General features: G+C 47.9%; 1 protein-coding gene across 3 annotated transcripts; it reads left to right on the top strand.

The window, feature by feature from the left end:
- Positions 1–482: 482 nt before the first annotated feature.
- On the top strand, positions 483–11,857 carry LOC142088654 (E3 ubiquitin/ISG15 ligase TRIM25-like). 3 transcript variants are annotated; one of them, XM_075164182.1, is made up of 9 exons: positions 483–1,173; positions 3,063–3,158; positions 3,747–3,980; positions 4,096–4,118; positions 5,302–5,438; positions 5,899–5,929; positions 6,169–6,200; positions 7,033–7,071; positions 7,363–7,791. In XM_075164182.1, the coding sequence occupies exons 1-9, from the start codon at positions 553–555 to the stop codon at positions 7,428–7,430; spliced, it is 1,281 nt and encodes a 426-aa protein (XP_075020283.1). In that variant the 5' UTR covers positions 483–552; the 3' UTR covers positions 7,431–7,791. The 3 variants fall into 3 exon arrangements, with proteins under 3 accessions (XP_075020283.1, XP_075020284.1, XP_075020282.1); XM_075164183.1 differs by lacking the exon at positions 7,363–7,791 and adding an exon at positions 8,001–11,857 and having other exon boundaries at positions 484–1,173; XM_075164181.1 differs by having other exon boundaries at positions 484–1,173; positions 7,398–7,791.
- Positions 11,858–13,524: the final 1,667 nt, after the last annotated feature.

Below are 13,524 nucleotides of genomic sequence, written 5' to 3'. Positions count from 1 at the left end.
TACCAGCCCTCTGTCAGCTGGCTGCAGGTAGGAGACCAGCCTCAACAAGTCCCAGTAAAACTCTCCCCTGCGTTCTCCCTATTTTACCTTCAGGGGAGCATCTGTAACTTGTGGAGAACTAGACAAAGCAAAGGGAATTCCTGGCTTACCCCAGCCAGGCTCATACTCTTCTCATTCTCTCTAATTCGCTGATCCCGCATGGGATGCAGGATTTTTCTGGGAGAGCAGAGGGCTGTAGGAGAATTGTCCACCTCGTGCCGTGCCTGCGAGTGCCTCCCCAGCACCCCCAGCCTGCTGGGGGCTCACACACGGAGCGATGCTGCCTGAGACCACGCAGCCACTGAGGGCAAACTTCTAAAAGTGGCTGCCAGGGTTTACAAGAGTTGTTTGTGGGTGAAGCCCGAGACGGGGAGCGTATCTCTGCCGGCCTGTCACCGGGTGGAGCGGAAGGACTTGCAGCCTCTGGGCTGGGTCTCTAACCGGGGCACAATGCCAAGGACGTCCTTTTAGTTTCGTTTCTCGCAGGCTGGCTAACTCGCCGTTTCTGCGGCCATGGCAAAAGCTAGGGAAGAATTTGGAGGGGGTGCCAGCCTGGAGGATGAACTCAGCTGTCCCATCTGCCTGCATCTGTACAGGAACCCAGTGTCGCTGAGCTGTGGTCACAGCTTCTGCAAACAGTGCATCCAGAAGGCGCTCGGTGCCCAGCAGCAATCCAAGGCCCTTTACTCCTGCCCCATGTGCAAGCTCCAGCTGGGGCCCATCCTGGAGCTACAGAAGAATTTCCAGCTGTGCAGCATCGTGGAGGCATTTCTGGCCACCACTTCCAAAGGAGAACAGGGCAAGGGCTCCGCAGAGGGGAAGGAGGAGGTGGTTCCCTGTGACTTCTGCCTGGATTGGTCCCAGCCAGCGGTGAAAACCTGCCTGATCTGCGATGCCTCTTTGTGCCAGGCCCACCTGAACAAACACAACGCCAAGGCTTCCCAGCAGGACCACGTCCTGGTGGAGGTGGGCGCAGGCGCTGCGGCGGCGGAGAGGAGGTGCCCGGAGCACGGCAGGCTGCTGGAGTGCTACTGCCAGGACGAGAGGCAGTACATCTGCGTGCTCTGCTCTATCGCGGGGTGCCACAAGGGCCACAGCATCGTCACCCTGAAGGAGGCACATGACAAACAGCTGGTAAGGGGCTCTCCTCTCCCCGCGGCCCCTGCAGGGTTTGCTCCAGACTCCTGGCCTGGGGGAAGCTGCAGGAGGGGCAGCGGGGCTTTCACCGGGGGGTGGGGGGGGCGAGGGCAGGCAGGCAGCAGCCCGGGGGATTTCATGTCTGCCCCAGCGGGGACTGGTGCGTTGTGCAGGAATTTGCTTTTCATTTCCTCCTTTGTGTTGGAGGAACAGCCTGGCAGGCTAAGCAGAGGGAGAGGAGCAGAGAAAGGTGTTTGGGGCTGACCGGGCCAAGGGTGGGCGAATCCTGCAGCGCGTGTTGGCGTGGGCACGGGTGCGGGACGGCGAGCGAGAGGCAGGCGCAGGGCTCCGCTGTCCCACGCCGCTGAAGCGCGTGCCCCTCGAGTGCAGCCTCAGGCCACGGCAAACTGCCGCTCACCAGCGTGTTCCTGGCTGGGATTAAGAAGTATTCCTGCAGGGATTAAGAAGTCTCTTCCTCCACAGAGCCTCGGGGACCCCGCCACTGCTGAACCCGAAACAGGGTTTCCCACTCGAGGCCCTTCCCTCTGGCTCCCTCCTCCCCCTGCCCTAAGTTTTGCTGAGCCAGCGTCCCAGCGGCCACAGAGACGTGGGGCCTCGATGTCCCTGCCTTTGAGTCCAGCTGCTGTCCAGAATCAGCTGAGACTGAGGGGATAAAATGCATTTGCTGTGCTCACTCGCTGCCTTGCATTTGAGTTTTCTGGGCTGAATTTAGAGCCCAAGCAAAACACCCTGCAGCAACCCAGTGCGTGGGCAGGAAACGTCTGGCTCGCTCTGGACCTCAGGACAGGTCACAGCCTCCTCAGGTGTTAGCTGGAAGCATCCTTTGCAGTTATACGTATTGCTAAATAACTTTCTTCCCCAAGTTACATATAAAAAATTCAGGGCTGCCGAACAGAAGTGGGCTGTGTAGGGTAGTAGCCATTTCCTTCCTGGAGCTGGTGAAGGAGCAACACTGCCCTGTCAATGGGGAAGCCATCTCCATGGGTAAGTTGAGATCTCAGCTGCATATTCCTCTTGGTTTTTTTTTTTTTAAACTCCCCAGGATAGCCAGGGAAATCAGGAGGAATTATAAAAGGGTTTTGGTGCAAGGAACCTCATCAAATTTGATTATTTGTCTTTTAATTTTTCAAAACTTAAAACTTTCCAGCTGTGACAACTATCTCATGGAGAACCTAAGCTTTCTGGCATCATTTTTATTAAAGAAACGGGAATCTGGCAGCTGTGTCTGCTGTGGCCATTCATGGGTGCTCGAGGTGTGAAAACACTGCTGGAGGCAGCCAGGAGCAGCCAGAACCATTCAGACATTGTCTGATCCCCGAAGAACGAGGTTTAACGTCCCCTCTGAAATGTGTTATCGTGCAGTATAACAGCACTCAATGATCGTGGTATCTGTTAAAATAAACAGCTGGGTGAGCAAGTACCACTGTTTCGCTGATCCTCAGAAAAGATGGTTGCTTATTACCTTATCCTCAGATCCCACAGCTGCTGACAGATGTGAAAACTAAGGATTTGGATCACATTAGGCACATGTGAAGATTCTGGCAGGAACACAGCTTTAACAGATAAAGTGAGATTTATTCATTTAAAGCGAAATTTACTTATTCAAAGGGAAAGTTGTTTATTAACCTACCACATACAAAGTTACACATATATAAAAATTAAACATTGACTTGAAAGATTTCAAGATCACATTAGTTTTCCTGTTGTGCCCTATCTTTATGAGGAGGCAAGTGAACGCAGTTTATTATAGGACTCACTGGTGAAACCTGTGCCATTTCACCAGCTCCACTAACGGCCAGTCGGGTTTAAAGCTACCCGTGCTGCTTCCCTGCTGTGAAGTTCAATGCTGTCTTTCCTTCTGCTAGGGTGAACTCTCGAACATCGTGACATGGCTGCAGGAACGTAAAAGCACTTTAGCTACCGCCCTAGAAGAGCTTCAGAAAAGCGAGAATCAGCTCAAGGTTGGTACCCAGATCGTCGCTAATTCAGAGCATCTTTCCTCCACAATTTCTAAGAAATAAGTGATGGCAACTGTACCGTTAGAAACAGATGAATAGAAAGAGATATATTCCAAAGCAGGGAAAACACTGGTGTGAGAAACTGCCAGAAGCCAAGCTGTCTCACAGCCTCCCAGCATAGCCCCCAGCATAGCTCCACAGGAGGAACCAGCTGGGAGACTCCACCATTTATTGTGGTTGCACGGACCAGGTTGCAGGACTGGCAGACCACAGATTGTACATATCATTATATATTTTAAAGTTTTCTATCTGTTAAATAAAAGAAGAACAGTTTGAGTCTACAAGTGGGATTTTCAGTGCGTACTGATACAGTTCTCACATTGCTAGCTGAATTTTATCTGATTTTGTTACTATAGCACGATAATTTTCATAACCCTCTGTTTAATCAGATATTCTAAGCAAATGCTTATTGTTCACTTCCTTCTAAAGCCAGTGCAAAGGATAGATACAATCCTAATTAATAAACAGAAACACTAAGGTGAAGTGTTGGGTTCTTGAGCCAATGCACCATTTTCCTATCTGTTCATTTAGACCAATACAAAAACAGTGACTTCTCAGCTGCAAAAGCTGTTTGAAGAGGTGAAGACAGAGTTGATTCAGAAAGAGAAGAAGATCCTGACTGACATTCAATCCAATGAGAAAAAACAACTGGCAGAGATTACCAAAGTGAAGAAGGAAATGGAACAGAGGAAAGATGAGGCTGCGCAGCATCTTCAGTCTTTACAGAAGATAAGAGAGCAACCAGATAGTTTCATCTTCTTCAAAGTAAGCAGCAGTATTCTGCTTTCCTTCGTGAATATGCCTATTTCTTAGCCAGCTGCCCTTTCTGGAAATCATACTAACAATTTTTTTCCTTTTTTTTTGGGAATCCTATTTGTAGGAATTCAAACTGGCCATGGACAGGTATGTTCGACCTGAAAACACTTGTTTTCTTCTTTGAAAAAATATGGTGTTGATAACTGGGATCAAACCCCACTGCTTGTGCCCCTCTGTCCCGGCACCCTACGCTGCAAAGCTGCTCCCTATTCCAGCTGAGCCAGAGAGCACCATGTCCACACAATGAGGATAGAGAGATATCCGCCTACCGTTGCAGGGGTCCCTTTAAGTTTCAGCTCCTTGGCAGCTACACGGTGGCTGGATTCTGATGAAAACTACTGGCTTTTATTACCAGAAAAACATTTTAATCAGAGATGAAGCCCACAGGGTTCAGTTTACAGCAACACTCTCTTGGATGCATATTGGTGACGCTCCTGCACGTAAGTCCCAGTGAACAGCCTTTGGCTGCAGAGGTAACTGGCTCATTTCCCACCGATTTTTGCTTCTGCTTGTGGACAAGCTTAATAGCTAGACAGATTTATTATCCCTTCTCTTGCAAGTGATACATTTAATTTATAACTTATCACTTTCTAATTGATGCCTGGGTGTCAGCTGTAATTCAATGGTGCAAAACCACACCAACAGTAAGTCACAGATCCACAAGAGATTTTGCTGCAGCACTAAACTCCCCAGCCGCATGAAGGGCTAGCTCAAACATCTAGCTGGATTTTAAGATGTCATCTCTGTAACTTGTACAAATTAAAGCTGAGTTTGAACTTGGATTGTAAGGATAACTTTGAATCACCGTGTACCTAGGGGCTGTGCTGGCAGCAGCACAGTCCATTACTCACAGCTGTGCCACAAGTCAAAATCTAGCCTGTGGGATCAAAGTCATTTTCCAGAAGCCTGGACACCATTTAATATGTTTGGCATTTTCTTTCTATCACGGTGGCGGCTGGACTAGAACAGCAAGAGCCTGCCTGCAGCAGGTCAAAGCACTATTCGCACAAGGGTATTAGCAAAACACCTCCCCCTTTCTCATTTTCAGCATGTGAAAGTTCCCATCCAGGTTTGGTAAGCAAAAGGCATTGCCAAATAAATAACAATATATAACAATTGCAACTCACGTAACCTTATCAGAGAGCTGTATACCTGATACTTCGTGTTGCCAAAGCACCCTCCTCTTTGTAGAGTCCTTCCTAATGAAGGAGTTTGTTGACTTTCTAATGATAAATGGTTTTCCTTGGTGAAATGACTGCCTGTGCCCTAGGATTGGGAGTCAGAATTTCAGCGTCAGTGGGATGGACGTGGTGGTAGTGCAGCTGGATCAGGCGAGGATCGAGTACTACCGCCGCCTGATGTGGGACTTCATGAGTCGCCTGGACTCGCTGCTGCAAGGCGTGCACAGTGAGTGATCTGCCCGACCCGCCGGCCACGCACCGCTGACCCCGAGCAGACACAGCAAGCCACGGGGTCCAGTGGGCCGGGCTGACGGCCGCCAAACGCTGGCTCCTTCATACAGGGCATGAGCATGGCCTTGAGGGGCTGATGAGGATTTGGGTGGGATCCTGGGGGTGTTGGAGAGGGGAGGGCAAAGGGAGCAGAAAGACTGTTTCTGGGAATAACAAGGAAGAGGTCTGCTCCTAACCAGCGTAAGGCCAGCTTCTCCTCTGTCTGATGTGGTTTCCTGCTCCCACCTACCTCCCGAGTCTTTGGGTGCTCAGTCGTGCTTTCGAAAATGTTCTCTTCGTTTGCCCACCCCCATCCCCTAGTTTATCCTCGACCATGAGATCCAGGGGCACAGTACCAAGTCTCAAACTTGAATGCATTGCCAGCTTTGTAAAACATTCTTCTCCGTCTGTCTTAGGTGAACTCACCAACCAAATTAAGTGGAACAGGTAAATCTTTTTCTTTACTTACAAAATGTTCCCTGCAAATGTCTCCAACAGTCGTTCATTTAAGGACCGCGTGCCCTGTGCTCCTCTGCTTCGGTCTCAAGGAGAGCCAAGCAGAGTCTAGAAGGCTGTCTTTCATCTCAGAAGAGGGGGTCAGATCTATTCACGTCTCTTATTTCGTTATTAACAAGATGTGATTTGTGTTTTACGAGGCACTAACGTTCAACATCGTTTCTTTACAGTGAGGCTTCGGATACCGGTACCTCTTCAAACTGTAAGTGTTCAAAAATACTAGTTATTCTTCCAGACTCTGGCCTGGGGCTGTGAGTCTTGCAGAGAAAATCTCTCACCTAAAAATGTGAACAGCATTTTGTGGCATGCATCTCCTCTCCTTGCCAGAGGTGGGACCAGCAGGAGCGCAGCCTCAGGGCACAGTTCTCAGAATCTGCAGTGGGCAGAAATCTCTGGGAACTCACCAGAGAAATCATTTATCTTCAGCCTGAGGGACAGACTGGGTTTGCTTCAGTACTCAGTAGAAGTCTGAGCCTGCTGCGAGGAAAGACCGTGGAGGGGTTCCCACCAGCTGAGCGGGAGCTGGAGTAAACCCAGTGCCTGAAAGGATTCCCAGACAAATCCAAATGCTGCAGGAGATACTAAATCTGTAAACAGTATTTCTCTTCAGATAGCACTAGCCCAATGCTCAAATAGATCTCTGCTGGGTATAGTGGTGCATCTTTTCTACAAGCTTTTTTGAAGAAAACTTATTTAGAAGTTATTTGAAAGATTTTTTTATATTTTTTAATTGCTGCAACTGAAGTTCAGTTTGCAGACAAGTTTTTCTTAATTCATAAATTCAAAATAAAATCCTACTTCCTTCATAATTGTTTAATTTTTGGAGGGGAAAAATATTCTCTCTGACAAGCATTTCTTAGGGACAGGTTAATGGTAAAATTTTACTTCGGAAAGGATGTGTTTGAGAACAGCTGTTCAATGGGAGGGTTGAGGACAATGTAGTCTTGCCCTAAATGCAAACATATTTGTTTTACCAGACAAATTTGAAAAACCAGAAAAAAAATCTTGTTTTCTTTTTTCAATAATTCATGTAGCTGATAATGGATGGAGAGCACAAGAGGCATACGGTGCAGGTAAGCAATTAAAAGGAGTTTTAATTACACAGTGCAGCTTAACAATACAGTTGCTTTCATTTAACGTAATGCCAGCCTCAAATCTAGATGTGTGTACATGGCTTTATTTGTCTTGTGAGCTCAGTCTTCTACAGACATATTAATGTCTGTGTTCTATACAGAACCAGATAGTTACTCAAAACAGGGAAGGGAGAAGAAATATTTTTTCTGAGGCAATGCAAAGCTGTCCTTGGAAACAACTTGTCAAATATGTTATTAGCATGGCAATAAAATATTACTTTATTATTACAGTAAGTGAAGCTTTTCCATCTTGTGTATTCCTGCAGCACAAAACCAACCAAAAACGTCAGCAGATATGAAGAGTTTCTATGAACGGCTCAGAAATGTGGAAGGCATGAAAAAAAGAAGTCAGAGATGGAACTGAGATGGAAAGAAAAAGTTAAATATTGTCAAAAATGTCCTCTAATAATGGGGACCTGCCAAGTGTCTTGACATCCTCTGCATACCTGCTAATAAAAGCAATTCTGTAGCATATGCAAATTTAGAAAAGAAGTGCTAAGAATTAGCATGAACGTAAGAAAATCTCCAACTGCTGCTGGCTTCCAAACTGTGGACTATATCATCTCATGGTACTAATGATACTTGTGTACTATTAATTGTGGTGACTACATTGTCATTATGTGGTTGGATAACGAAATAAATGGCTATAGATACAGATAAGCAAGGCTGGCTGATTTCATACCACCACCAGGAATTAATTGTTGAGAGCATTGTTTGTGGATGGCTGCAGTGGAAAGCTGTCCAGGACCATGTCACAGATTTGGATTATCACATTTAACACAAGTGATCTTTGTAGCAAAGAATTAATTATCCTTCTATGAAACCAGCTTAGTCAGCCTCTAAGCCACATTTTAACGCTTCTCCTACAGAGCGCTCAAAGAGCTGTGCAAAATAACCACGGTCAGCAGCATACGAAGATGCTTTACTGGCCACATCTCCGTGTGTACAGATGTTCTTTTCTGAACAAGCACATGCTGTGCTTTCCAGGTGTAGCCGTTATTGCACATGTCAACTCCACAAAGGGATTTCATGGACACTGCCAGGCAGATAGGCTCACTCTTTGTTGCTATAGGCTGCTCTCTGCCTAGCTGTGGTTCAGATCCAACACGTAGGTTCACAACCTGGGTTTTTCTTCTCCAAATGATAAAAATATTCTACTGCAAACCAAGGTTGCCAACATAAACATTTTTAAGAAATAAAGGCTCAAGTTCAGGGTGCTTCTATATAAATTAGGATTCACGGCTGCAACTCTATTCTGTCACTTGTGATAATCAACAGATACCTAATTGCAGGGATTAAAAACAATAAACTCAGCAAAATCCATCTCAGATTTAGAGTAACGTATCCCTTTGTGGTTTAAACGGACTCGCCAAGCTGTAATGGATCTGCAGCCCTTGCTCTGCTGCACACATCAATTGTCAGCATAACAGAAAGTGCATGGCCAAATTTTGGGAGCTCAGCAGTAGCTCAAGGTGACTTTGCAAATATTCGCCACTGCTCGAAGCCAGCGAGACACAAAGGACAGCTGCTCTCAACCACTCAATCGAGGCAAAAGAAATGAGCCTGTCCTTCGGCACTTTTATTACCTGGGCTTCTCTCTGGCTGCCAGGGAGTTATTGCTTTCACCCCAGGTGAAGGAGCCATGACCAGCCAATGCAGTTCAGTGCTGCTGCAGCAGACAGCAAGTTACTGCATTGCTGCAAATCGCTACAGAGAGCCAGAGATTTACTCAAGTGCGGTATTTTAAGTAACTCCCTCCCTCTCACAGCGCATCCTGCGTTGATCCACTTCGGAAATGTCAGCACCTCTGTAGCCCCTTCTGAAATACCAGTTTAACATTTCCTCAATGAAACCCATGTTACAAACACGTATTCCTGTGCTCCCGGCCACAGGCTGCTGCGGGAGAACCGGAGCACCGCTCTCCCCCTCGCCTGGGAAGGGGCAGCTGGCAGCAGGGTGCTGGGCAATTCCTGCACTCCCAGGCAGCTGCCGTCACCTGCATGTTTCTGGGTATATGGCTACACCCTTGCCCGCAAGCAATTCTCATTTTTTAACACCATTTCTGACTGTCTTGGAGAAGCCATGATGATATCTCCTTCCCCCAGGGAGGATGAGGTACCAACTTCACCTTTCCTCCAATGCCAGCCGTCAGCCCTCTGAATCTCTGAGCCCCTGGCAGAATTGTCCGTGACCTGTTTAGAGAAGGGTCCTCCCAGAAACCTTCACCGCAGATGACCGTCCAGTTCTCACGAATGGAGCCACATTCACAAGAGGCTTTCAGAAGGGCTGGGAGCAGCTGAGAAGCGAGTATGTCTGCAGCAGGCTGGGTAAAGGCCGTTCGTGCTTTAAGGAAGAGCCCTGCAGCCCTCACTGGACAGTTGTAACGCTGCCTTTGAAGCATTGACCACAGATAACACAGGGTCGCACTAGGACTAAAGTACCTAGTGTAACTAAAAGCCAACACCAATGGGACTTATTGACCAAAACGAAGACAATAATTATCTGGATGGAACTTGCCTAGCATCTAATTTGGAGGGAAAAGTGCATGTAGCTCTTCACTGCTAGGCTTATCGGACTCGAATTTGTGGCTGATGTAAACACTTGCCAAAACGGAGCAGAAGAAGGTGACTCTACTGTAAGCAAAATTATGCGATTCAGGAGATGAGGAGTTTGTAATTGCTGCTAGATGGCAAAAGCAAAGGACTTCTTTTCAAGTAGATTGGAAAAAATACATTTTTTAATACTGCTGCAGGCTCACAAAGCTTTTGGATGAAAATTAATATTTAGGAAGGTAGATTTTCTGAGCTAGATACTAAGCTGTTGGTGCAGTTTATTTCCGCCATACATTTGCCTGCTGTAGTACTAGCAAAGATAGACTCCTCTGAATTTGAGACTTGTCGTATTTTTTAATATTCCATGCATTAGCCTTGAGGAAGCAAAGAGAGGTGAAAGACTAGATGAAAGCAATGTAAGAAAATACACTGGAGTCCAGCAATTATTTAACTAAGCCTCCTAATCTACAACAACACTCTGAAAATTTTAACACATAATTAGTTTTTGACTCTAGGAGACAATATTGGACCATGGCATACCCTGAGAGCGTAGCAAGCCTGCTATTTGTGCAGAAGACTCTTTCATGATAGCAATATAATTGTGAGATATGTAGTCCTGAAATATGGACAGAGCTTACTTGGTTTTGAATCTTTATGGCTTAAGTATTCTGATTACCTAAGGACTCTGATTCATTGCATCTTTCATTATTTATTATGCTCTTTTCCCTCCACCCACTTCATTTCCACTTGGCATTTTTCTCATTCTTGATGGAAACCTTTAGAGGGGAGCAGAGTGAAGCAGCTGATTTTATGGTTCTTTTTTGCTTTTGCCAAGCATTGCATGATGTGGCTGAATTTATAATCAAATGCATAAATAAAATGCATTTCAAAAGCTAGGACAGTCCTCTTTCTGTTACTTAGTCTGATGGACTTTCTAAGTAAGTCAGACATGCCACATCTAGACCTTTATGTGTCTGGCACTAGGGCCTGCCGGGACCGGCAGGTTAGACACCAAACCCCAGGGGTACCGCTTTGATTCTGCACACAGGCAGCCGCGGGAGGTCTTGAGGAAGGTTGTCCTAATGCCCTGATTGCTCCCCCGAAAGGCTCAAGTTCAAGAGTCTCAGGGTAGCTTAACATTACTTCCGATATTTCCCTATTTTCCTTTACACTATTAATGTTTGTCTGGGTGGCCAGACAAGCTGCCTGCATGGGGTTTGTAGAGCTCCGATACACGGACAGATCTCACTCTCTGGGCAGCGAGCTAGGCAGTTCCCATCTGATCCCTCTCCAAACTTCATGCAACATTTTGCAAATGCGGGCCCAAATCTCAGTGGATGGCAAGTTGTACAGGGAAGGAAGGACAACGAGGAAAATAACACAGGTTTTTAGCTGCTTTCACCATGGCCCACCCATCCTGCCACGGAGGCGTACAGCTGGTGGGACCGGGCAGGGAGGCAGTAGCAGGACATGACCGAAAGCAGGAGGCTCCTTACACAAGGCTGGGAGCCAGGCGGCATAAACCAGCCGAGAACTGGGGGAAATCAGCGGGTGCCTTTATCTACTGAGTGATAAAGCAGAGCTGGAAGCCTGGAGAGGACTGAGAAGAACCAGGGAGAGCACAGGGCTTTTACTGACGGAGCAGAGAGGGACGATAACACCGTCCCGTGCAGCCCGTAGAGCTCTTTGCCCCGGGGACCAGGGCGCAGCGGGGCTGTACGAGAGCTGCCGGGCAAGAGGCAAGGCGGGAGGGCTTCCCCGGCTGCGGTGTGCAGGCCTGCCCAGGGATATGTGCCCGGAGGAACAAAATGGAGTCTTTTTCAAGATTATTTTGTAGTCTGAGAAACTGGTCTCTGGAGATTTGATATCATAAAGATGATGGGGCAATCTGGAGAACCGGAGGCACGGGGTGCGACAGGCAGACTGGGTGGGATGGGCAGATGGCACGTGCTAACGTTTGTGTGTCAGCAAGCCTCAGCTCACCGTTCCCTGGCAGGAGATTCTGGAGCGTGAGGAGCACATTTCTCCAAGGCCAAAGGTTCCCTTAGCAGAGAAATACATTAACCATAAAACTTGATATACCTTGAGAAGAGGAAAGCAGTTGAACGTTAAATGATTTACTTATCTTAAATATTTACTTGGATTTTTTCCCCCGCTTTTTAGAAAATCAGTGTACAGTAAAAAGAAAAAAAAAACCCTAATAATAGCAGTGATTCAGAAAAAAATTAATGCTTGGGCATTTTTTTAATATCATGTTCTTTATTTGCGCGCCAAGAAGATATTATTTCCCTGTTTCTAACGTGAAGACATGATATATTTGGTGATCCAAGTTGTTCCACAGCCAATGCCTCTAGAATGACAATGAAAATGCTAATGCCCGCTGCTTGGTTTTGTGGTTTCTTATTAGTTTTCTGCAGAGTCCCTACACAAAAGGCTCCTCTTAATGCTTTTGTCATAGATGTCACTCCTCACAAGGATGCGCTCCGGTAGTCTTCCGAGTCACCATATCCTTCAAACTCAATTAAAACTCCTGCGGATGTCCCTAAGAGGTTTGGGAAGCCAGGGCCACTGCTGCTTTTGACGGTGGGTAGCCAGGGGAGAAGGAGGGAGCTCTTTTACTTCCTTCGCAACTTGCGTGTTCTAGTTGCCATCGCATCTAGTTAAACCCTTGTGGAGAGGGTAAATGTTTACTATCAGAAATATTCTGTATTTCTACAGCAAGATTTATAGCATTTGCCTGACACCAAAAGACAGGAGCATAGATTCTGCAGGTGTGGAGTTGGTCTCGCTTTCTCCGACCATGTATTGATGGGCTTTTTGGCAGCTTGAGGTTCCACCTGAAATGCAAATATTAGGCAATGTTCGATTTCAGGGAATGTCTGCTCTTCTGCGCAAACAGCGAAGGTAAGGCAGACGTGGCTGGGTATGGCCCCTCTGACCTTGAACCTCCAGTCCAAAGATAAATAAAGAGTATTGAACAAAAAAATGGTATTTTTCAATACTGACATTGTCAAAGATCCTCTGTCCTTCCCAGCTGGAGGAACCTCCCAGACAGATCTGGACACTGGAGCAAACAACACTGCTGATTTTAAAAGACTGTTTTTTATGACTACTAGTGGCACCCCAAAGCAAAATAAGGCCATTTTCTCTGTCAGAAATTGTTAGGGTATCCCTGTCTGTGACAGCCATGGGAAATTTAAGGTCACTTCACCTCAAGTTACCAACACATCATTCATCTTTCAACTTAAAAGCGTGAGTGCGACTTAATTAACTGAACACGGATTCTTCACTAGAGTTCCTCTGGTTTGTTTTTCGTCTCAGGGCGGTTGTGTTTCTGGGGCGAGGAGCAGAACAAGTGAGTCACTCTCCGCACCAGACCTTTCAGGCCGCTCATCACTCAGAACACACTTGGGAGTTAATTAGAAAGTAAAAACCGAAGCGTCAGGGCCGGGGGCTGGCGCGGCCGGCCCGTCCCGGCCCTCCCCGGGCGGCGCTGGGCGGGCTCCGCGCTGCGCCGAGGGGCGCGGCGGGGGCGGCTCTGCCCTCCCCTGCCCGCCGCTCCCGGCCCCCTCGCGGGGCGGCGGGCGGGGGCGAGGCGCAGGGCCGGGCCGGCGCTGTCGAGCCGCCGGGAGCCGCGGAGGTCGGTCGGTCGGTCGGCGGGTCCCGCCTGCCCGAGGGCTCCCCGGTGAGTGGGCACCTCGGCGGCGCCGTGAGGCGAGGGAGGGCGGCGTGGCGGGCGCGGGGCGGCATGGGGGAACGGGCGGGCCTCGGGGGCGGGGGAAGGGACGGGCAGGGCAGCGGGGCGCAGGGCGGCAGCGGGGTCTTGCTGTGGGCCCGGCTC

Source organism: Calonectris borealis, chromosome 15, assembly GCF_964195595.1.
Source record: "Calonectris borealis chromosome 15, bCalBor7.hap1.2, whole genome shotgun sequence".
In the NCBI taxonomy this organism is placed as follows: domain Eukaryota; kingdom Metazoa; phylum Chordata; class Aves; order Procellariiformes; family Procellariidae; genus Calonectris; species Calonectris borealis.
This window is presented reverse-complemented; position numbering and strand designations above follow the sequence as displayed.